General features: G+C 41.5%; 1 protein-coding gene across 2 annotated transcripts in view; it reads left to right on the top strand.

The window, feature by feature from the left end:
- mink1 (misshapen-like kinase 1) overlaps positions 1-24,471 on the top strand; it is a 30,064-nt gene extending 5,593 nt beyond the window's left edge. The window contains exons 2-31 of one of the 2 annotated variants that reach the window (XM_080508732.1): positions 303-368; positions 794-976; positions 1,060-1,170; positions 1,260-1,350; positions 1,443-1,573; positions 1,662-1,716; positions 4,658-4,736; positions 5,780-5,955; positions 6,065-6,134; positions 6,231-6,441; positions 8,667-8,774; positions 9,390-9,476; positions 11,100-11,276; positions 11,370-11,540; positions 11,850-12,116; positions 12,333-12,412; positions 12,528-12,631; positions 12,730-12,821; positions 13,419-13,570; positions 13,739-13,856; positions 14,963-15,079; positions 15,327-15,438; positions 15,651-15,800; positions 16,451-16,594; positions 17,452-17,586; positions 17,721-17,821; positions 17,935-18,084; positions 18,187-18,346; positions 18,435-18,574; positions 19,348-24,471. In XM_080508732.1, the coding sequence (XP_080364858.1) occupies positions 303-368; positions 794-976; positions 1,060-1,170; positions 1,260-1,350; positions 1,443-1,573; positions 1,662-1,716; positions 4,658-4,736; positions 5,780-5,955; positions 6,065-6,134; positions 6,231-6,441; positions 8,667-8,774; positions 9,390-9,476; positions 11,100-11,276; positions 11,370-11,540; positions 11,850-12,116; positions 12,333-12,412; positions 12,528-12,631; positions 12,730-12,821; positions 13,419-13,570; positions 13,739-13,856; positions 14,963-15,079; positions 15,327-15,438; positions 15,651-15,800; positions 16,451-16,594; positions 17,452-17,586; positions 17,721-17,821; positions 17,935-18,084; positions 18,187-18,346; positions 18,435-18,574; positions 19,348-19,431 (3,822 nt within the window). In that variant the 3' untranslated portion in view covers positions 19,432-24,471. Of the gene's footprint in view, positions 1-302; positions 369-793; positions 977-1,059; positions 1,171-1,259; positions 1,351-1,442; positions 1,574-1,661; positions 1,717-4,657; positions 4,737-5,779; positions 5,956-6,064; positions 6,135-6,230; positions 6,442-8,666; positions 8,775-9,389; positions 9,477-11,099; positions 11,277-11,369; positions 11,541-11,849; positions 12,117-12,332; positions 12,413-12,527; positions 12,632-12,729; positions 12,822-13,418; positions 13,571-13,738; positions 13,857-14,962; positions 15,080-15,326; positions 15,439-15,650; positions 15,822-16,450; positions 16,595-17,451; positions 17,587-17,720; positions 17,822-17,934; positions 18,085-18,186; positions 18,347-18,434; positions 18,575-19,347 lie in introns of both variants that reach the window. The other variant, XM_080508731.1, reaches the window with a different exon arrangement.
- Positions 24,472-24,596: the final 125 nt, after the last annotated feature.

Raw genomic sequence — 24,596 nt, 5'->3', positions numbered from 1 at the left:
CCTCCACGTCGCGTCGGCATTGAAGTGTAAATGTGGAGGATCCAACGAAGAACAAAGTGAGCATCACCCACTTAAAAACAAATAAGTATGGTGTGCTTTCAGTGCTGCCATTGTAATTAAGCATTTTTCACCGAATCGGGATATCAGTTTATTGAACAGCTTTTTCAGTATGGAGATTTCTTGTATATAAAATGCTGAATTAATGCAGCTTACCGAGGCACAGCTAATGCATTTCCTGGTTTAACTGACTCTGGACTGCCACCATGTTGGATGACAAATAAACTTGCTGCTGTCTCCCACAGGATCCAGCGGGGATCTTTGAGCTGGTCGAGGTTGTTGGCAATGGCACATATGGACAGGTATACAAGGTGAGCCATGACGCCTGTTAAGTCTGGGTAAAAACAGTTTTCAACTGATCAGTGCAGCATTTCTAACGTATAGTCTCAAGTTTGACATGACTGAACAAGTCAGAATCAAAGAAACCCGTTTATAGTCCCACTCTTTGTCAAATGTTCAGTAGCCATGTTAATTTATCAGATTCCAACTGATTTGGCATGTTTAGCATATTGCTATGTCAGTAAAAAAGTTTAGTGTCGGTACTATAAACTGTATTGACAAAGAGATAAAAGACTCAAGTGGAAGAAAATGTAAAATAAGGACGGCAAAGTGATGTGAACAAAAGCAATTCGTCTCAGTTTAATGAGTGAAAATTGAAGTTTTGGAAATATTGAGTCTGGTTATTTTTAAACACCACTGGTAGCTGTAGTAATGAGCCTACTTGTTCTTAAATCAGGGCCGTCATGTGAAGACTGGCCAGCTGGCTGCCATCAAGGTGATGGATGTTACAGAGGAGGAAGAAGAGGAGATCAAAGCAGAAATTAACATGCTGAAAAAATACAGCCACCATCGCAACATTGCCACGTATTATGGTGCCTTTGTCAAGAAGAGTCCACCAGGACACGATGACCAGCTTTGGGTGAGTCGATCCTTTTGCCCCTGCTCTCAAGATTTTCTGACGGAATCGGTGCGTTCAACAAGTTTGTATTTTATCGTGCATAGTTGGTGATGGAGTTCTGTGGGGCTGGATCAGTGACGGACCTGGTTAAAAACACAAAAGGCAGCTCTCTGAAGGAGGACTGGATTGCTTACATCTGCAGAGAGATCCTGAGGGTGAGAAGTCATTGTAACACCAGTGAAAACAGGAGTCCAATGGTGGTCACTAACTATTGACCAATGTAGACGTATTTTTTTGTGAACAGGGTCTTTCTCACCTCCATGCTCACAAAGTAATCCACAGAGACATTAAGGGCCAGAATGTGCTACTAACGGAGAATGCAGAGGTCAAGCTTGGTAAGTCAAATCTTTGAAAATGCGCACGACTGAAATAAATCCATCGTATCCTTTGTGGTTCAAACCACTTCTGGCTCATTTTTTCCCCACAGTTGATTTTGGAGTGAGTGCTCAGCTGGACAGGACTGTTGGTCGTCGAAACACCTTCATCGGTACGCCCTACTGGATGGCACCGGAGGTTATTGCCTGTGACGAGAACCCCGACTCCACCTATGATTACAGGGTAACAGATTCTGCACTTTAATGTGCACGAGCAGTGCTGTGGGAGCATGAATATGGCACTGACTCGCCCACCCCGTGTGTTTTCACAGAGTGATATCTGGTCTTTGGGGATCACAGCCATCGAGATGGCGGAGGGAGCTCCCCGTAAGTATCTGCACTTTACGTACCTGTTCCACCGGTTTTCCGGTGACTCATGCAGTTTTATGCACGAGGTATCGGGCCGTTTCTCATCGTTCCAAAGCCCATTCTAAAAGACTTCATGAATGAGCCTGTCCTGCATGTGCGCCATGCTTGTCTGTGCCTTCAGATGGACAGCTGACTCACTGTAATCAAGGTAGTGTAGTCGTGAGCTGGCAGTTGGCCTGTGGAGGCTGTTTGTGCAGATCTCTGTAGTGTGTTTAGTAGGAAGATCTGTCTGCCTGGTAGATTTGGTGTGAAACCAAAGAAAATTACACAAGCGCTGAAGAGTTTGGTAAATAATGTCTGAGCTGGGAGCCTGTCGGGCTTTGTGTGCTGCTACGTTTGACCAGTCGCTCATTTACACCGTGGAAAGCGACGCATGTGCAGCCTGACACTAGATGCAGGTTTCATGTCACGTTAAATCTTAGATGAAGGCTTTGTGTGTTTTTTTGTAATCACGATTAAGAGACATTGAGGTTCATTAACATGAATATTAAGAGAAGTCAAATCCAAATCAACATAAGAAGGTATTTGGAAAAACACATGTTCGACGCAACTTGCAGGAGTCGAAAAAAAAATGAAGCATGTTCAGCTTTTAGGTGAAATTTACAGATGGACCCCGGATGCACTCTAACCTTTAAAGGTGACCTTCTCTGAACTTTTGAATTCACATATCCATCTGTTCAATGTTTCGGTGCTCAAGTTGCTGTTTGTTGACGACAAAATTCACAACAGGTGTTTAATCCATGCATGAGCCATTACATTTCCTGGTTCAGTTAGAATTGGCATACAGCCTGGGAGAGTCACAGAAAGAAAAAGTGGACATACTTTGGCCACGTCCTGCATTGATGGCCGCTTCATGGTGAAAAGTTCTCTGTTTGAGATTAGGAAATCACTATTGCATGCTTATACTGAAATGCTCTACTTTCATGATGCAATATTACTGTCGCACTAGCTTTTTTTTCCCATTTTCCAATAAGTTTCACTTGAAAGCCAAGTATACTTGACGTTTTGCGAGTAGTGCTTGAGTGTGTGTATCCAAACAAGGTATCTTTAAGTATTGCTTGTCTGGAGAGCAATTTTAAAGTGTGGAGTAGAGTTTTTTTCTATTCAAACTAAATTTCTACTACTGCTACTTACAAAAACCTTCTAAAATGTTTTCCCTTTTCACATTACCAATGGCAACTGCATGAAGCTCCTGCAGATCATGTTGCTGCTGCTGCTGTGAATGACATAAGGGATGCAGGCCGACTGTCGAGCTGGTGTTGATGTGCCGTTATAAATTATGCAGTGTGTGCTTACTCACTCCCTCAGTCTGATTACTGAAATATGTTTTCTACTTAAAAACTTGCAGTATTCCTTTAGATAATACTGTGGCATTGATGTTTGAACAATTTGCCAGTAGACTTATTAGTCGATGAAAAGAAAATATCAATGAATGTGGTGTGAAGGGTGTTTTTAAGAAATGCAATATTCTATCTGTAAAGAGCAAAACAACGGTTTACGATGTTCTGTCCATGATTGGAATTGTTTCGAAATAGTTATGCACATGCCAATATGAAAGATCTGGTCTTGTTGAACACATCAATGCCTGCACTCTTTAATTTCATTTGATTTAATCATTAGCCAGTTGACATGTGCAAAACCATTGGATTATTATTAGTTTTCTAACAATCCATAATGCCGTTATCTGAACCACGGCATGTTATTTACATGGTCACTTATATGGTCCTGGTAACTACAAATTCTATCATGGTTAGATTTGTACATTTAAAGAGGCGACAGGATAATGGTCATGGATATTTGGTGATGTCTATTTATTTCCACACCGGTCTGATGTTGGGATTAGCTAACTTGTGGTGATTTGGCAATTGTTGTTCAATATTTCTTCAAATAGCACTTTTAGGTTATTTTCTCCTAAATCTTACATGCATTAAATATAAATCATGACTATTAAAATAACCACTTGTTAGGAGTAGTTATAGTCAACATACTGTTTTATTATAATTTAGTTTACCGATTTTAATTATTGAATTTAGTCAAATAATCCCCCAGAATTTCACAACAGATTCCCGGGGATTCATTGTGTTACAACAGTATGGCACACATGCCAGTGGCCATATTGTGATATGCTTAGTTGTTGTGGAACACTTAAATTGTTAATCATCTTCCCCTTTGTAAGCAAGCATGAGCACTAAAAATACGAGCTGTCTGTACAATGAATGTAAGAACAGTCATTTTGTACAGTTTACCAGCTCAAGGCCTAAACAAACAAGAGTTCTCTCCAGGTGTCGTTTTAAATAATTTAATGAGAGCGCAGTATGCAACTCTGTGGACTAAATCCTGTAATCCAACAAGCTATTGATGGAACTGGAAATAACCAGCAATAATAATCGGCGAGGGATCCGTTCATTCTCTTATATGGATGCATGTTGTATGAAGCACATGTATGTATAAGTGATTCCCTCTTCTGTCTAATGTGGCACTTGATATGCAGCAGTGAAAATTAGCCCCTCGCCTTTGGCAGTCTCAGTCACGTTGCATATGTCCAAAAGACTGTGTTACAAAAGCCTATTTACTGTGAGACTCTGAAGCTAACCAGTCAGGTTTAGCTACCTACCTACGCTGGGAACACAATGACTCACAGTCCTTGCTCTTGCATTCAGTGTAACAATAAGCCTGAGGCACCAGGAAAGATTGGATAACAGCAGCTCTATCCATGTTTGAGGATGCAAGAAGCATGTAATGGTGGCCTGTATTATTGCATACTACCATGTGTGGAAATCAGGAATATTCTATTGAACATTACATTTTTTTCTAATGTGCAGTTTTTTTGTCCTATGGCTCTCTGCATGCTCAGTAAGACCACTGACCATCATAATGTTTTTTTTTTACATTTCTGTAGCCTTGTGTGACATGCATCCGATGAGGGCCCTGTTTCTGATTCCCAGGAACCCTCCTCCAAAACTTAAGTCTAAAAAATGGTAAGTGAGCACCTGTGCCGTTTACACCTCCTGTTGTGCATTAACTCACCTTTTCTTTCTATGCTGGCGCTTTGTTTTTCCATTTCAATTACAACACATTATTTGTCACTGAAATGGATGAACCCATGCACACATTAATATGTATCGTGATTTAACAATGGTGGGAAGAAGCTGCTTCACTGGACAGTGGTCGTAATCAGATGACCCATATGCATGAGGTTTAGTTCACCTAAATTGTTACTGCAGTGAAAAAACAATCAAGCACACTGGATATAAATCACACTTAATGTGCGGCACTGGATGGAAACAAAGCTGATTGAATGAGAAGTTGCAGGGTACTGTTGCACATATGCTTTAGGAACCTTTAGGGCCATGTGAGGTAGAACTGTGACTCACTCGAATGAAAAAGTTTGAAATGTCACTGCGTTATCATAACGTCAGAACAGGCTCATAGAATTTCACATATTTCACCTAGTTTGACTTTCTACTCTTATCTTTTTCCCACTCCTGACTGTGACTCCCTTTGGTGTAGCATCGAGCAATGTCTGCGCTCCTTGTTTACAATTCCGCGAATAATACTCCCAACTCATGACCCGTATTAACAACATTATTACCCTCATGCAGTTTAGAACATGCACGTTTAGTTTACTGAGATCAGAAGTATTTCTCCAGTTTGCTTATGTACTGTTGTTTGCTCTCTTGTAACATCTAGTAGCTACTTTGCCAGTTGACTCATTTTTGTCAATATATTGTAGAACTAAATGGGTCTAAATGAGTTTTTTAATTGTCACAGAAATGAGTATGATCTAAAAGCTTTATTTATTCTTCTTCACACTTGTATAACATATCTTGGGTTTTTTTTTTTTTAAACACGGTGAAGCGTGTGAAAGTTGCTAAGATACACTTTGTTCCACTTGAGTCCATGCTTTTATATCAACAATTTGGACTATAATGGCTCCTGTTCCTCTCTCTCTCTCCCTCTTTCTCCCTCTCTCTCTCTCTCTATTGAACCTTAACGTGCTCCAACATACCCTTCTCACCAGGTCCAAGAAATTTATTGACTTTATCGAAGGCTGCCTTGTGAAGACGTATCCCAGCCGGCCGTCCACGGAGCAGCTGCTCAAGCACTCTTTCATCAGGGACCAGCCCACCGAACGTCAGGTCCGAATTCAACTCAAAGATCATATTGATCGCACACGCAAGAAGAGGGGGGAGAAAGGTAAGTGGGATGCTTTGAGTGCAACACATTACATTGACACCTGTGGACTCTTAAGTCGGTGGACCGCAGTACTCAACAATACAGTCTACTTTTCTGATTTTCCTTGTAGAAGAGACCGAGTATGAATACAGTGGCAGCGATGAAGAGGATGAAAACCGCAGTGATGACAGAGAGTCCAGGTGCTTGTTGGTTGTCGCATACATGCAAGTTTGGCTGAAGTTGACTTGAATTCCGTGTGGGATTTATCGTTTCGATTGGTTTTGTTCGGTTGTTAGTTCAATACTTAACGTTCCCGGCGAGTCCACCCTGAGACGCGACTTCCAGCGTCTGCAGCAGGAGAACAAGGAACGCTCGGAGGCTCACAAGAGGCAGCAGGCCCAACTGGCGGCTCAGCGCCGAGACCCCGAGGAACACAAGAGACAACTGCTGCATGACCGACAGAAACGCATTGAAGAGCAGAAGGAACAGCGCCGCAGACTTGAAGAGGTAAGAGATGTTTTTTCAAGAAAAGTTTGGCAGTGCTATGAATGTTTTTGAGTTTTTTTTTTCTCCAGAAAATTAGTTTTCCCTCATGATGCTAATTTCAGCTCTACATATAGGCAGGTGATTTCATTCTACTCATACAGGTTACCTACAAGTAGTTAGATCAACTTTTTCCTGTCGAAAACATTGAAAAAATTATGACTAGCGAAAAGGCTGCCATGTTTTTCCCTGTATTTCCATTCTTGGTCCATCGTCTTGATTTCTGAAGACTGCAGTAAATCCCTGCTGCTAGATGCATCCGTTCCTACCACACTTTGTCCTTCCAATGAACTTTCCACAAATCTGCTTGAATCCAACTCTCTGAACATCCTGTCATTTCAGCAATGCTTCAATCACAATATACTGATAAATAATGATGGGCATCTCATAAATAGTTGTTTAAGAAAGATGAGTTTGAGACGAATTAATTCTTGGCAACGGTTCCCTTTTTAAATGGAATGCCTCAGATGCTTTCTTAGTAAACCAAAGGGACGTGACTCATGATAATGTCAGTTACTGTGTTGACCTTGTCTTGAACATAATAAATAAAAAATAGACCATTAGTGAATGAAAATAGAAACTTAAAATGCTTTAAAAGGAGTAAGAATCACAATCACACACTCGGAAACCTTCTTGTGTTTTATCATCATATTTTGTTTTTATCTTACTCTAATAGGTCTTGACATTAGGAACAAAACATGATACTTTATACTTTCTGCTTTCAGAACTGACCTGTCTTTGTGTTATCATTGGCAAACTGTGATATAAATGTTTCGAGCAAAACTCAAAAATTGTCCGAAACTGCTTTCTTGTCCTTCAATCATTTAACTAGTTCAGGTTGCTCTATTGACCCAATATGTTCATTAGTGCCCTTTGCTATAAATGCACAGCATTTATGATTGGCTATTTGTTGTTTTCAGCAAAGTATCCAACATGTATTCCATAATATTACAAATGCTGATTGACTTTACCAGGATGGGTTTCTATAATTAAATGTAAACGCCAACAATTCAAATAGGAGAAAGTTTTAACTCCATGGATTACAGGGCTTTTTTTAATGAGACGTTTTGTTTTTATGAAGTTTGTAAAATGACTAGCTAACTTGGGTTGTGGTATACTATTGAAGGAATATGTAAATGAGGGATTCGTTTGAGGGAAGCAAGATATTTAGCTTGTTTTAAATTTCTCTTTAAGTCATTGAACTTGCCTTTACGAACACCTTAAACCAGCTCTGAAATTGTATCCTGTATGGTGAGGTGGCGAATCTATCTTAGGAAACCCAATGCATACTTTTTGTACGTCCATCCACCTGTTGTAAACTGAAACGAGATCTTCACATTAACAATAGTGTGTAAAAACCCATTACAATGACAACATGTTGGTGATAACAGAGTTAAATTACCCCATGAAATTTGATAGCCTTCTTAACTTGTTACTTTCACCGAAATATCCTCTTATACTTACTTTTGCATGTTCACTTGTCTGACGAATATACAAGAGAACATAGATAAGTATAATGCACATCTACATGTAATCTTCTTTTCCCAGCATCTAAATGTGCTCTGATGTAGACATATTGTACAAAGCTTATGTCATGTAGACATTGCGTGTGCCTGTGTGTGCTACATATGTTGCGGATGTCTCCGGCAGACATGCCTGAATAATCTGTCTAAATAATGGGCTGCTCACAAAGTGTCAGCCACTCTGAAATCTATGAGGAGTTATGTGGGATTTGAACGAGGCACACATAATTGCACTCATATTGCTATTGTTGCTATTGTGCAGCACCGGTGAAGTCATTGACTGCAGTAACGTTGCACCACCCTAATGTTTCTCCACCTAGGAGCCTACCTCATTTGGCATTTTAGTCCAACAACGTCAGAGTGGAAAGGATGGTTTTGTTTCACTGCAAAATCTGCTTTGGCAGTTAGTTGTACTACCATTCAAGAAAAAAAAAAAGGCTCTTTGTATCTAAATCAGGGCAGTGCATTGATTTGGATGCAATAGGTCTGTGTATATTTGTGAGAATGACTCACAGACTCTCTTCTCTGCCCTGCACTACTACTCTCCTCTATTCCATTTGTTTAGCTCTTTTGAAAAGGAGACTTGGCTCATAAGTGGCCTGATTCCTCGGTGCAACTCCAGCCTCTATGCTCATTTCTCTTTTTCCTGTCACCCTTCTCTCCCAGCAACAAAGAAAAGAGCGAGAGATGGTGAGGCAGCAAGAAAAAGGTCCCCATCGGAGACTCGACGATATGAGACGGGAGGAAGATAGAAGGCTGGCAGAGAGGGAGCAGGTAACCAACCACAGGAGACGTGGCGCTGCGCTTCAGCCAATCGGTGTGGAGTGTGGGCGTGTCCTCCAGCAACACTGTGCAAGTTGCTCTGGTGGTGAAATTCCATGAGTGGGTTGCCATAGCAGCAAGAGTCTAAATTAGTGTATTTACTCAGAGATGAGTTTTCTGTGGGTGAGCTCGCTGCGTCTCTTGTGCTGCGTTTCCAGTCTACCTTCAGTAACACAGGAGTCTGGCATAGGGCACAGTCGCCTTGTAGTGCTAACCATGGCTTTAATGTCAATCTGGTACTTAACAGTGTCCTGCAAAATTGTAATAATATAAAATCTAGCAATTGATCACAATATTGGTTTAGTGTTAAAAATAATATTGCAATAAGTTTAATTTTTCCTTCATTAACCTCTATGGAGGTTATTTATAAGCACCATTGATGCTTTAATTTCTCATTAGATCTCAGAATAAGGGATTTTGATTCGCACAACATGCATTTTGCTATTACTGAAAAGATGTTGCATAACGCTTATCTGCTTCTGTCCTCTACACATCCTCCCCATCAAGTTCATTTTCTCCTTTATCACCTCTTTGCTGATCTTCTTTTTTTCTCCTTACCTTCCTCAGGAGTTTATCAGACACAAGTTAGAAGAAGAGCAGCGACAGCTAGAAATCCTTCAGCAGCAGTTGCTTCAGGAGCAGGCGCTGCTCATGGTATCTAGATGTTCCTACTCCTTCATCATGCCATATTTTCACTGCAGAGGCTTTCCTGTCCACCTCTTGGTTATAAAAGCAAAAGCACAAGACGGGGCTCAAACGGCGCTGATGGGTTTCAGCATTTTCCGTCTCAAAAGCATGCAGTGACCCAGATTTGTGCACCAATTTTCGACAGTTTTCAGTAAATAAGTATATTGATGGGTAGAATCACCACACTCCTGGCATCTTTGTTTTAGCTTTGTCCTGTGGAGCGTAGGAGTTGCTGTCATCAGGATTGAACTCTTTGTTCCTGTTTTGCAGAGGGAGCGCTAACCCAGTTCTATCTGTAAGACACAGTTGATGTTTTTACCATATCCTTTCTAGATTACAAGCACACAAAAATTCTTTGTGCGTGCATATGCATGCCTCATGTGCCCATGCCATAGTTTTAAAGGCTCAGGGTATAATTGGCACAAAGGATCTGTGCTACAAGTATGCATGTGCTTCGACATCAATCTTATTTCTCGTGCTGTCTTGTAGCCCAGTGTTGGTTTCTCCAGATGCAGCCATTTGTAAAATGTTTTAGATTAGTCATATTTGGACATTTATTTTTGAATTTTACATTTTTGATCACAATAGCTGATGTAAAGGGAATAAAAATGCCTCCTTGCATTTTTAATATGCTATAATGTTTGCATTATATTTGCCCACTATCTCAAATGAGAATCTGGTGATCTTAAGGAAAGTCAACATTGTTACTTGTCAGAAATCTTTGGAACAGAGCAGAGCTGTTGTACTAGAACGAACACATGGCACGCGTGTTTAATATTGTGTGAATGTAGATGTTGTGTAAAACAAAACATTTCTAACATATTTTTTTAACATGAATTATGTATGGGCATTTCAAAAATAAATCAATGGTAACCATCTTAAAAATTATGAATGTAAAGATCACTTCCTCTTGCCAGTGTAACTTTAATTTAATCATCGTTGACTGTTGTGAGCACAGTCATAAAATCAGACCTGGATTCTGTTGGAGACAGATGGTTAATTATGACATAGCTTTATGCCTGAGTGGCTTCATGGCTTTGAAAAATCAATATAAAATGTGCTGAAGAGTGAATGATTGGGGTCATAAATGCAGTCGAGCTGGTAATATATCAATGTGAAGTTATGAAGTTATGTATTGCGGTGAGTCACCTTTGAAAATCTTTTCAACATTCAAAACCTTGATTTGTCTTGTTTCCTGTTTTCATGTGACCGTAAAGGGCATCTAAAGGCTCAGACCCATTCTCACAACCCACAATGAAAAGCCAATAAGTCAACTGACTCAGTATTTCACTGTCTGTTTAATATACAGCACAAAAAGGTTTAGTACAGACATGATCGATATTCTTTTCATGTGGGCTCGTAATTGACTGCCATCCCAAAATAGGAGTTCAAACGCACGATAAAGCCCAAAGCATTTATTATCTTAGTGGTTGACGGCAGCATTGGCTAGCTGATAAAACACCTCTGCCGGGAGTTCAAGTAAAACCAAACTTATGTTTACTGTTGGTTTAGTTATTACCTGCCTGAACTGTGTGTTGGAAGCAGCCTGATGCAAGCACAATGTTGACCGCGTTGTGTTTCGTTTCCCAGGAGTACAAGCGCAAGCAGCTCGAGGAGCAGCGACAGTCGGAGCGCCTGCAGAGGCAGCTGCAGCAAGAGCATGCCTACCTGGTTTCTCTGCAACAACAGCAGCAGGATAAGAAACCCCAGCTTTATCATTACAACAAAAATCTGGAACCCAACAACAAACCAACTTGGGCCCGAGAGGTAACGGTCTAAACCCTCGTTTGAAGCATCACACACTTTGAGTCAAGCGTTTGGGCGCTCCAGAGTGAACACCTCCCTCACGGTTTACTCCAGGTGGAGGAGCGAAGTAAGCTGAACAGACAAGGTTCCCCCAAAATCTGCACCACAGTCTCCGACACTGCCATCCAGTCCCGCTCCGACTCCATCAGCCAGTCTGGGGTGGTCCAGTCTTCACAGACCCCGCCCATGCAAAGGCCAGTTGAACCCCAAGGGGGGCAAAGCAAGGTGGGTGTTTCCTGAGCTTGAAACAAGGTTTGAACAAAAACTTGTAAACGGGAGGAGACGCAGCTGCTGAAGCCTTTCTGTCCCCCAATTCTTTAGCTGCTTTGCTCTCAATTATTTGCACCACTTTATTCATGCCTTTTTCCTCTTCTTTTCTCCCCTTCCTCTTTCCGTCCATTCATTATCATATCGTTAACAACACTACCTTGCATCTTTCCCAACTCTGGCCTGCATCTCGACCGCCTTGTGCACCCTTCCTTCCACTCGACTGCTCCTCCTCCCTCCTGGTGTGCTGCCCCCTGTCCCCTGCAGTTCCAGATGGCTCACTTGGTTCCACTGAAGCCTTACGCTGCTCCTGTCCCTCGCTCTCAGTCCCTCTGTGACCAGCCCACTAAGAACATGTCCGCCTTCCCCACCCAGGATCCCTCCCTCACACCCACACCCCGCCCCATCCACTCTAGAGAGCTGGTGCGACAGAACTCAGACCCAACTTCCGAAACCCCCGGGCCACAGGGACTTCAAATGCGAGAGGACCGTGGGCCCTGGATCCGCTTGCCAGATGTAGAACTCCCACCCAAGGTAAAACCAGTGGCCAGCTTTTGACTGTGCGGCATGTGAACAACCCAGAAGTTACTTGGTTGGTAACACTGTGGGGGTAACCCAGCTGGTGGAAGTCAAATGAATTTGAATTACTTGACCTTACTCGAAAGTTGATGCGGCTTGATAACTAAAGCTTTTGTTGTACTTTACAAACTATTGCTCTACAAAAGAACATTATTTTAACATTTTTTTCAGATTCCCCAAAGGACAGCCTCTATTGCCACAGCTCTCAACACCAACCTGACCTCTGGTATAAGGCATCCAGTACGAGCCAGGTACGAAAGACAGCCAAACACTTTGATCAGATATGTCCTTACATTACTGCCTTGAAAGAATAGTGGTAAGTAGTAATGACAGCTTGAGGATAACACACTTGTATCCACATGGCAGTAATCCAGATCTCAGCCGCAATGATCGCTGGGAGAGAGGAGACAGCATGAGCGTCATATCCAATCTGCCCCAGACGGGTTCTCTGGAGAGACACCGAATCCTCAGTGAGTCCTTGCCTTCCTCATGGTGTTTCTTGGCACTCTGTCTTTGCAGTGATTCTAAGAATCATAACTCCACTTTTTTACAACATGCTAATTTTCAGGTTCCTCCAAAATGGATTCGCCCATGTTGTCTCATGACAGTCGACATAAGCCAGGGGAGTCTCGAACCTCCTCCCGTCCCGGCCGCCCGGCTGTAAGTGGATTTTATGGGCTTTTTCGCCGTCTCTTCAACACTGAATACAACCTTACTGAGCTGGTGTATGCCAAAGTTAAAACTAAAGCACCAACTGGCTGTACTTATTCCTGGTATCGTTATAGATGCATTTGTTTTGTAAATGTACGTAAAACGTACTAATTGTAGGATTTACACTCACAATGATGTGACACTTCAGGCATTTCTGCTATCCCCCCTCATGTTTCTCTTCTTCTCGAATCCCTGTGTTTGACTTTACCCCAAAATGTGCAGAGTTACAAGAGAGCTATAGGGGAGGTTAGTATCACTGTGTTTTCCTGTATTGTGCCAAGCTTCATGTTCATGCATGAGTTTGCATTTAATGTCTGTGAAGTGGTATTTAGTCAATGGCATGCTTTAATCTTTGCACATCTAATATATAATATTTTATCAATGAGCAAAGCAAACCTTTTTTTTTCTTTTTTTTTCTTTACAAAGCCCTGTCTATGTGTATGCTTGATGCTCCTGAGTTCTGTGACGGTTCCTCACTGTAATATTTGGGAAATCCAGCTGCATTGGAACGTTTGAAAATGTGCCCGCCGTTTTACGTGTGCACAGGACCATGGCCTCTACGCCAAGGAGCGTGCTGAAGAGCCGCCAAGGCCCCCGGTTAAGGCCAACGATTACTCCTCTTCATCAGAGAGCAGTGAGAGCAGTGAAGAAAGCGAGAGTGGCGAGGGGCCCGAGGAGGAAGAAAGCCCCACAGATCGGTAACAAAACACCAGCGGTTACTGATAATTCAACTTAACTTGTTTTTATTTATAAACTTTTTTTTTAAAGAAACGTTAAACTCACTTTCAAGCTAAGTGACTCTCTGCTCAGTGTCTCCCATTATAAAACTTGCGTTTTATCTCACCCTCCCCTCCTTTTGGTTTCAGTCACAGGGACGCAGACACTGATTCAGTCAACACCATGGTGGTACATGAAGATGAGGGTGAGGGAGGAGAGGGAGAACAAGCCGGGGGCTACGGGGACCAGACCATGCTGGTGCAGAGAGTGAGTCATCTGTATATGTAATGTTGCTTAAAATGCATTGTGGTTTCCAGGAGAAATTGGCACAATACATGACATGAAATATTATGAAGCTGAGGGACGAGTGCACTTTGTGTGCGTGCCTGTGTGGCATTGCATTATTTGAACTATTTTTTTTTCCCCCTGCTGAAGTACTACATATGTCTAATGGCATACATATGTGATAGCGAAAACATCAGTAATGACCGATTCGACAAACACTAAAAGCCTTTTAGTGTATATTTTGCCAGTGCCTAATAAGCAGTCAGACAGAGATGAATCACACATATAAAACCAAACTATAATAAGCTGTTTCATTTTGGACCATCACATTTCAACCTATAAATTTGGTTTATTTTAGTTGCTTTTATATAAATTGTGCTGCGACGTTCCTGCCGTCTTGACCCCAGACCCTGTTCGAAAAGGTTTTTGATCTGAATGAGACTCCCAATCCATCCTCCATCTTCTTTCCTGCTGTCTAATCACAGTAGTAATATCAAGAGCAACTTATCCTAGACTTCCCCGTCCTCCTCAAATCCTTTTTCATTTCTCTTTGGAGGACCCTGTGTTGCTTCAGACCACCCGAGAGATTTAATCTCTCCTGCAGGTCCAGGGCTGACCCTGGGGCCTCCTCCCAGTTCACCATGCCTGGTTGACTTCTAATGCGAGGTGACCAGAGGGGATTTACCTGGTCAATCAAAGAATAACAAAAATTTGAAATCAGCCTGTGAATTAAAAAAAAAAAAGAACTGCAATTTGCAGCTATTTTTGTTACATGCAGCATCCTTATCACATGATTCATTGTTTGGTAATGTTTTTTTTTTTTAAGAATTATTGCTGGATGATTTCCTGCAAAATAACTGCATTAAAAACATTTTTATAGAAACTTTGTCTCAATAATTAGGTTTTGTAACCACAATAAAAATAAACAGATGCTGAAGTTGTATTTTTTTTTTTTTTTTTTTTGAGTTTTGCTCTCAGCTGGGAAATTTTTGCATCAGATTGACCTGAATCTAAATATATCGCATCATTATGTAATATGACCTCCTGTGTGTGTGTGTGTGTGTCTGTGTTTTTGTTTCACCTGAAAGACCCCAGAGAAGCGGAGCCATAATGGATACACAAATTTGCCAGATGTGGTGCAGCCCTCTCACTCCCCCACCGATTCAGCCACTCACTCGTCTCCTGGGAAGGACTCTGTGTATGATGTAAGTTTCACTGATGCCAAGTATATCAGTCCTGAATTTCTGGTTTATTTTTACGTGTTCCATATTTGCCACCATGTCGGCCATGAAGTCTCCCCAGCACATGATATATGTCAATCTTCAGTGTATCACTGTGTTAATTATGAACTTTTGGTTTGAAGCCAGTTTTATCCTCGCATAATTTTTGGTCTTTTGGTTAACTTAAAGCATGTCCACTGTCTTAATTCCTGCATCTTCTCTGCTTTCCCAGTATCAGTCCCGAGGTTTGGTCAAGGCTTCCGGCAAGTCTTCCTTTACCACTTTTGTGGATCTGGGCATGTACCAGTCACCAGGAAGTACCGGAGATAGCATGTCCCTCACTGGTGAGTCGTGACTTCCTGAACATTAAACGGCAAAGCTATTCAGTATTTTATTGTTTGACACTTCGCCTCATTTCGTTAAAATATTGATAAATATATCCAGGAAAAATGGTCTCATTTGGCATTACAACATGAATGTGTCGGAAGACTAACTACAAAAGGCCGTGATTTCATACAAAAAAAGATGGTAAGAGTTGTAGTGTCTCCACACGCAGGCTCCAGGTTTGAGCAGCTGAAGATGGAGGTGAGGAAAGGCTCCATGGTGAATGTCAATCCCACCAACACACGTCCCCCCACTGACACACCTGAGATCCGCAAGTACAAGAAGAGGTTCAACTCGGAGATCCTGTGTGCTGCACTTTGGGGTGAGAACAGACCCACTGCAAGTAAATCCAAAATGGAAAGATCTCTGTGATGGTGGTGCATCTCGTGTGAAATGATTTGGTTTGGAGTCTGTTGATTAGCGAAATCATTCAAAACACTGGATTTGTATTGGTTACAAAACGTTTGAACCTTTCATATGTCCACTCAAGAGGGCTTGTGGTGAAGGATTGTGACCAAGACTAAAAACGCATATCTTTTGAAATGTGAAGCTATTTAGTGTTGTTTGTACCTCTTTTGTCATCGTGTAGCATTGATACATTTCCACAGGGGAAAGGATGTGTCGACGTCAACACGCGTTTTTTTTGCAAAAAAATCTCCATAAATGTCATAATTTGCCAAAATGATCACTGTGATCTTGAAGGAGGAACAAATTGCTCTTCTGTTGTGTTTCCTGTGAAAAGATGACAAGGTTTGTCCTTTCAAAAAGTAAAAGAGAAAATGTATGATTTTTATTTTTAACACCTCTCCTCACAACAAAGTGATTTCCTTGGTGGCAGGTTTTTCTAACAATATACAGAGTCAGCCACTCACAGGTATATCGGAAACGTACTTTTAAGAGGTTAGACAATATTTAGATGCATTTATGCAATGTACATATAAGCTGAGTGTACCCGTTTGTGTGCGTCTCCAGGTGTGAACCTGTTGGTTGGCACCGAGAACGGCTTGAAGCTGCTGGACCGTAGTGGTCAGGGCAAAGTTTACCCCCTCATCAACTCCCGCAGATTCCAACAGATGGACGTCCTGGAGGGCCTCAACCTGCTCATCACCATATCAGGTGAGGACCGAGGCTCGTTGCCGACTGGCTTCTCACTACAGACAGTTATAGCTGTTTGAGCTATTTGTGCTTTTGGCACCAGACCACTCTTTATTATCGAGGTCCAAATTAGCGGGTGCCAAATATGTGCCGATAGTTTCATAGTAAAAATCTCGCTTGCTTTTTGACTTTGCACGAGGAACACGCGGTCCCGCTCGCGTTCGCTTCCTCCGTCCTTTTTCCTCGCACCGCATATCTAAGGGGTTTTGTTTTGGTTGTTTTGGCAAGAGTCTGTTGGTTGCACTTGTGTACCGAGCTGTGAGCATGGCATTTGGTTTATGTCTACTTAAGTTATATTTCAAGGGATTTTGTCATGACAGATATCACTGCATATATAATTTTGTGTCAAGAGAACACCGAAATCTTTTTTTATTCCACAATGTCATACAATTACTCAACATGACTGTTAAATTAATTAAATCAGAAAAAATAAAAAGTGTTTTTGCCTTTAAGTGCTCGATGGCATTGTTGGTAATCTACGCTCTACTGATTATTCTCTTGTTGAATTCATTAAAATAAAGCAAAAGTTGAACAAGCCAATTGAAAAGTAATCAAAGAAATTTAATCCAACTGTTTATTAGTAAATGATGAACTTTTTGTCAATAAATGGATAAGGACACATGTTTTAATGTTAAAGTATACTTTTCTGCTAATTCTCCTATACTTTATTGTTATTTCTTAGTAATAAGTCATTAACTTATTATTTTTAGACTCTCTGCACATAAGAAACATAAGCGATCATTTCAATCTCACTATAAATGAACCGAAAGACTTTATCGTAAAGTGATTAGCAATTGACCTCTGTGTTTGTCCAAAAGGCAAGAAAAACAAGGTGCGTGTGTACTACCTGGCGTGGCTGAGGAATAAGATCCTCCACAATGACCCCGAGGTGGAAAAGAAGCAGGGCTGGACCACCGTGGGGGAGATGGAGGGCTGCGTGCACTACAAAGTGGGTGAGTGACCGATGATGGCTTTTTATTACCACTGTCTATTCCCCTCCAGATGAATTTAGATAAAGGCATTCGGCCGAGTAAATTATTAATTTCAAGTGTCTAATGTCACATGGCCTTGTGGTTGTTCTGTCTAGTGAAATATGAGAGGATTAAGTTCCTGGTGATTGCTTTGAAGAATGCGGTGGAAGTGTATGCTTGGGCACCCAAGCCTTATCACAAATTCATGGCCTTCAAGGTAAGTCTCCGGTTTCCTCTGAGCTGGATTAGTTATTTGTGAGATCAGTTGGCCAGACGAGACGATTCCTATTGTCACACTCGACTTCCAAACCCGCCCTCGATCTCTTTCAGTCCTTCGCAGACCTGCCACACAGGCCTGTGCTGGTTGACCTGACGGTGGAGGAAGGGCAGAGGTTGAAGGTCATCTACGGTTCATGCGCAGGCTTCCACGCCATCGACGTGGACTCCGGAAACAACTATGACATTTACATCCCCGTTCATGTAAGTATCGCCGCTGTAGAGCAGCAGTTTTTTTTTTTTGTTGTTTTTTTTTTTTAAAGTCCATTTAAACCTTACAAGACTCCTCTTCATCTGTCCCAACAGATCCAGAGCCACGTGACCCCGCATGCGATCGTATTCCTGCCCAGTTCAGACGGGATGGAGATGCTGCTGTGCTACGAGGACGAGGGCGTTTACGTCAACACCTACGGTCGCATCATCAAGGACGTGGTCCTGCAGTGGGGCGAGATGCCCACCTCCGTCGGTACGCTTCAAATCGAAAACCTATCGACGTGCATTTAATCGTCTGTATATGAACTTGACGTTGACTTACGTTACACTGTGCTGTGCAGCTCATATCTGCTCCAACCAGATCATGGGGTGGGGAGAAAAGGCCATTGAGATCCGCTCAGTCGAGACGGGCCACTTAGACGGTGTGTTCATGCACAAAAGAGCTCAGCGACTGAAGTTCCTTTGTGAGAGAAATGATAAGGTAAGGAAGCAGAAGCTTGAATGTAAACAACAATGTCGCAAAGCTTAATGACAGAAATATTCTTGCTAAGAGCTGGAAATTTTTTTAAAATATACTCTTAATGTGGAATATGAAGCTGCTCGGCTTAACAAAGCCAAAGGTTTTTTTTATGGGCAATAAATATCCAGGATCTGTGAACAAATCCTTATGAAGACGACCTTCAATCTTACCAAATGATGAAGGAAATAATTGTTGGAGTGCTTCGAAGCTGGAAGTTAATTACCACAGGGTCTTGATTTCTTGATCACTTAACTGCAATAAGTACAAGACATTATTTGGAAGAGATTTTCAGCGCAGCACATTTTTAGTGCCGGCTAATCAGCTCTATGGTGTAGCGTCATATTTTCTGCACGGAACCATAAGATTAGTTGAATCGCATCAGGGATTATATTAAAGCAGTTTTGTCTTTGTGTCAATAATTCTAAATGGACTATTTTATGAATCTGATTGGTTTTTTTTTTATTGAAAATGAAAAACTGAAAAAACAATTTTGGATCCAGACTGTGCTTCGCCATTCATTGTTAACTTGCTCTGTTCAGTACAGAGCTGTCTTAGTTTTATCTTCACACCATGACTCCAGATTTGATGAATTAAAGGGAAAATGTGTCTCGTTCCTTTTTGCTCCCATAGAATCATGAATCAGATGTGATCTGTCATATTGTATATCAATTTTTTTTTTTTTGTCTTAAATAAGGGAAACGTACACATGTTTATGTGCTTGTGCTGTCCCTCAGGTGTTCTTTGCGTCGGTGCGGTCTGGAGGCAGCAGCCAGGTTTACTTCATGACCTTGAACAGAAACTGCATCATGAACTGGTGAAGGACCAGCTGCTCCGGTCAGTGTGAGGAACCCCGCAGGGTTCAGCAAAGGAAGTACATCCCAAATATCCTCGCGCTTACGCATGCACACAAACGTGAACATCACCCTCCTCTCTCACACTGAAACACTTGCGCTCTGTAAACACACACCACACACACACATACACACACACACACACACATGCACACTAAATTCATTCCAGCCGACACTCCTACAGACGCAGTTTTGGTCGACGCCCCCTGCTAACACCTTCTTTTTGGAATCATTATGAATAGTTGATGAAGAGCTTCAAATGTTAATACCATCTATTGATTTGTACTGTATATATATATATCTACTCTGGGCTTGATTTCCTTTCTTTGGTGAACTCGTGTTCAGTCGTAACTGTTAAGTTCCTAATCGTGTCGTATGTTGACATTCCTCGATGGTTCTTCAAGTACATTTATGAGAAGGCGCTATTTACCAATCCTGTATGTCAAAACGAAGCTGTAAATAGAAGGCGCCTGACAGACTTCTGAATCATTTCCATTCCTCTTCTCTAGTCGCCGTTCACGGGCGGCATCAGACAATAAAATGCTGGAATACCTGAGTGTATCGCTCGCGAGCCCCAATTGTTCAGGGGCGCCGAAGGTTTCAGAGAGGCAGAGGGGTACAAAAGGTACATCAAGGGCAAAGTAGCTATTTTGAATAGTTTTCAACATTTAGAGTAGACATACCAGAAAACTTCCTTTTTCTATTTCTTTTATTCAAATTTTTTGCCTGAGTGACACTTGACATTGCAACTCTTAATCACAGCAAGCAAGCCTCAAAAAGCAAAACGCGTTTCGGTTTATTCTGAAACGAACATGTCGGATCAATCTACAGTGATCAAAAACAATTCAAATCTCTTGCTTGGCTTTTTTTTTATTTTATTTTTTTTATAGTTTAGGTGAAACCATTATTTTGTCTCATCGGGCTTGTATCTAAACTTTGTTTTGATGGATTTACAATCTCCACAAATTTGAATATTTATCTGTAGTGACTGTATTGGTATTAGCCTCTTGGTATTCTTAATTTTTACTGTGATTATATTGCCATGATATTTCAATATACACTAATCTTGTGGAGTCTTTAATGAAGGCAGTTTGTGTCTTGGGTCGTGTTGGGGAGCGCGATGACAACTTTGGAGTGGAGAAGAGAAGAGTGGGTGTGAGATTTGTCAGCGAAGCAGGATGTTAGAAATCCATGGGGGAAGGGTGTGTGCGACCCTCATTTTACAGTGAGCTACTCTGCTGTATTATATTTTAGTTCTTAGGATATTTTGTTCGCGTGGATCTTTTTGTGAGAAGCGTTCGTCCAGGAAATTGCGGTAGAACGGCTTTTCTCGCGTGGTAGTGGAGTTCATGTCTCGTCTCGGGCCAGTGGGGATTTAGATTTAATATGCGGGGGACTCTTGCTTTACCACAGAAGTCTCCTTCACATCGGGCACTTCGAAGAACACGGCTGGAACTCACGAGACTTAATATATTTTATATCTTTACATCCTGCCAAAGTTCAGTATATATTTTGCGACAGGGGTATGAGCAAGGCCAAAGTGAGAGCAGATGAACTGCAGATATTTTAAGACGAGACTGGATCACCGCAGATTCCTGCAGGTCACTCACCGGTGTTCTCCTTCTACTTCCAACATGTCCGCTGACTTATTGGAGCAGCTCAAGTTCATGTGGAGTCTGTTTTTTCTCCGTTTAATCAAGAAGATATTGTTTGCACTCCCACTTCCAAAAAAATAGAGGGGAAATATGAGGCAGCCTTATCAGGAAACTGTTCAGTGGAATCAAGCTTTTCCTTCACTGAACTGCCACTCGTGGACATTTATTATGGCAGAACTTATTCTCTTGTGCATTGACTTGTTGGAGGGGGAAAAAAACCATCCTATCCACCCCAACAAATGTCCTTATAAATACATGGTTAAAATAGAGCGTCTCCTTTTGACTGCCAGCATGAAAAACTTTGGGGAAAGTATGAAAGGAATCCTGGTTAGTGACTCACCTGGAGTCTGTGAGTGATTGCCCTTTAAGAAGATATATTTTCTACAGTCAAAAAGAAAGCTATCAGAAGTTTATGTTCAGGGCAGAGAGCATTTAATCAAAGTATATAGAGAGATTGTTACTTTTACGGTGACAATTATAAAACAAACTATACAAGGGCATCGGAAGCACTTTCACACATTCGCAAATATATCTGAAGCAGATACTCAAGCGTGCATGTAAAAGCCATCGAAATAAAGACGGTACTGACCGTACTGAAGACCGCTGTTTGTACTCTGAAATATCTGTTATGTGCCATGAGCTACACTTCAAAGTACTTGATTACAATCCACCAGGAGCTTTGGCACACATGCTTTTTATGGTCAAATCCTTATTTTGTATCAATCTACCATGTTTACAGTTTTTAGCAGTGCCTTGGAGTCGGGAAGGTGAAAGTTTTGAGGAAGGGTTGTAATCCCCCCACCCCCACACACACACACATACACACACTTTGTGTCTCTTACTTGAAATCCCACAAAGAAGGGGCACAATCATATCTGCTCCCTTAATTTCCTTGTGCCAGTTAAGTGCACTTAAGTCGAATCAAGAATATCCCTTCGAAGGACTTGAAATGCTTTCTTGGCACCACTTGTAACAAGAACCTGAGACGATCTGTTAGTTGCAATAACAAATGAGTTTGTACGCATCCCAAGTAATCCGGTGTAACATGTAAAAAGATATACTCACAGTGGGAGCCAGCATAGAGAAAAGCCATGTGTATGAAGCATGTTTGTAGAGACAACTTAGTTATTGTGCACATGTCCAATGAAAGTCTGTGTGTGTGTGTGTGTGTGTGTGGGTGCGTGCGTGCGTGCGTGTCAGACAAATGTAGGTTGATGCTGCGATGACGAGATCAGTGCTTATTCTTTAACAATGTTGATTGTGTAATCTTGTTGTGGGGAAACGTAGCTTGACGTATTCTGAGAAGCCTGTTTTATAAAATATGTAAATTAATCTATCTTGAGAAATAAAAGTGAATGTACATCTACATGAAAGAATTGTATTTATATAAAAAGTGTGTACCACTCTATTAATCGAAGCACAATGCATTTTACGGTGGAGTTCATAGCTATAATCGCAGGCAACAGAGGTGGATTACCTTTTTTTTTTTTTTTTTTGGTCTTTTCTCTCACTTTTACCAGTCGTCCAGCTCAAAACCGGTCCTAGTGCTTGTTTGGTAGAGTTAGTAGTCAGCTGAGATGGCTGCGTGTACGCGTCGAACACGGCCGCGTTTCCGTAGTGTGTAAAATACAAATTGGAATCTCAGAAGCTTGTTCACTGGACGACGAGCCGTGGCTGCGATCGGGCCTCTGGCGTGAATCACCTTTTTGGTTTGTTGACGGGCTGTTAATTTTCTCAGGTGACGACGGGGATCATCGTAAAGGCAGACGTTGCGCGGACATCAGGAGCCCGGTGGTCCTTGTTAGGAGTCGTGAGCTTTGTTCAGAAGGAAAGAAAAAAAAAAATGTCCGTCGAATCCTTAAATCTATAGAATAAGTCCCACACCACTTTTGATAGCTTTAGATTTCTGTGTATGAAGTACAAAGAGGATAATTCTGCTTGAATTTATACGTCAAAAAGTGTGAAGTCCTAAATAATACCAAACGCATCAAAATAAAGGCGAAACCCATCGACGGTCAGTTTTACACTTTGGTGCGTCAATTCAGCTCCTGTGAAATGTGACATTTGGCTGTGCTTTACAAGCTCACTTCATATGCAGGTAAATAAGATCAAATGTAAACCCAAAGCTCACTAGTAGAGGTACTTGTATCAAAACAATATGCAAAGAGTATATTTAGGCTGTTGCATGTAGAAAAAAAAAGCTAAATGCCATCTTATAGTTATTTAATTATCTTTACAGGTCCATGTTTTAGTGAAGATGGAAGTTTTTGTGGCCCTCAAGATGATCAAAGGTGACATTTGATGTACCGTATTAAACTTTTAATATTTGTTGCAATATGAAGATTCACCGCTAGATGTCTACAAATTAACCTGGACCTTCTTTTTTTTTTGTGGAATTTTTTAAACCAGTTTCAGGAAGCCATTGCAAGTAGATATTTGTACCAGATTTAAAAGTTCTCAGCATTTTCTCTGATACAGGTTAAAACAACAAACTGAAGGACTCTCTTGCAAATACTAAGCGCGTCGTCTTGATTCCATGTGGCGGGAATGCGTATGGTGAGCTGAGGGCTGAAAGAGGAAGAAAGTCACGGTGGTCGATTTTTATTTCCCCCTCCCCGAAAGCGTCTCAAAATGTGAAAGTGCTTCTTCCGTTTGTGCCAAAGGCCTCAAAAAAGAGCTGAACCTCACAACTCCTTCACCTTCAGGACGGTTCGCTTCGGCCTTGAACGCGTCTCTGACGGAGGCACTGATGAGTTGTAGGTGCGTCCCGGTCCTGACGGAGGAGGACGGTTCTCGTTTCCGAGCAATACAAGCAGTTGAACAAATCAAACCCACCGACTGTCCGCCTCAGTGCGGCCTGCTGGGGGAGACGCTTCAGTGGCCTTCGGCAGAAGAAAAAAAAAATGTAGGCTTGGTTCGTTACGGTACAGAGATGGCTTGTACTCGGAAGGAATAACCGCGTCTCTCTATATGTTTAACACAATCACCTGCTTTTGATGCCTTTATGAACGCTTACATATTGATAAATGGAGGATTGACTATGAGCTAAAGACTTTATTTCTAATCAATACTGTCTTTGAGTGGATTAGCAGCTGTAGCTGGAAGTGAGGCACAATGAAGCTTCGGGGACGTTTGGACAGAACTACAATATCTATTCTTTTTCAATAACTTTTTTTTTTTTCAAAGACATCTTTGCAATGTTTTAGTGTGCGCGCGTGTCCTTGTTACTTGTGAGAGGTTAACTTCAGATTGTATTTCATAGACAGATTAAACTTTAAACTTTCAAAAGATTGTGTTGAATGATTTCATGTCTTAATACAGATTGTTTGAAAAATAAAATGACTTGATCTCATGCTCGTCTGGATTGGTTCTTTCTTTGACGTCACCGCTGTTTTTCAGTTGATTGAATGCCCCGAATTCTATCACTAATAGACGTGCAGTCCACCTTCACTTCCTCATGGCTTTGTCGGAGATCCT

Source organism: Blennius ocellaris (assembly GCF_963422515.1).
Source record: "Blennius ocellaris genome assembly, chromosome: 14".
NCBI lineage: Eukaryota > Metazoa > Chordata > Actinopteri > Blenniiformes > Blenniidae > Blennius > Blennius ocellaris.
Note: the sequence above shows the minus strand (reverse complement) of the source record. Positions and strands in the feature narration are given on the sequence as shown.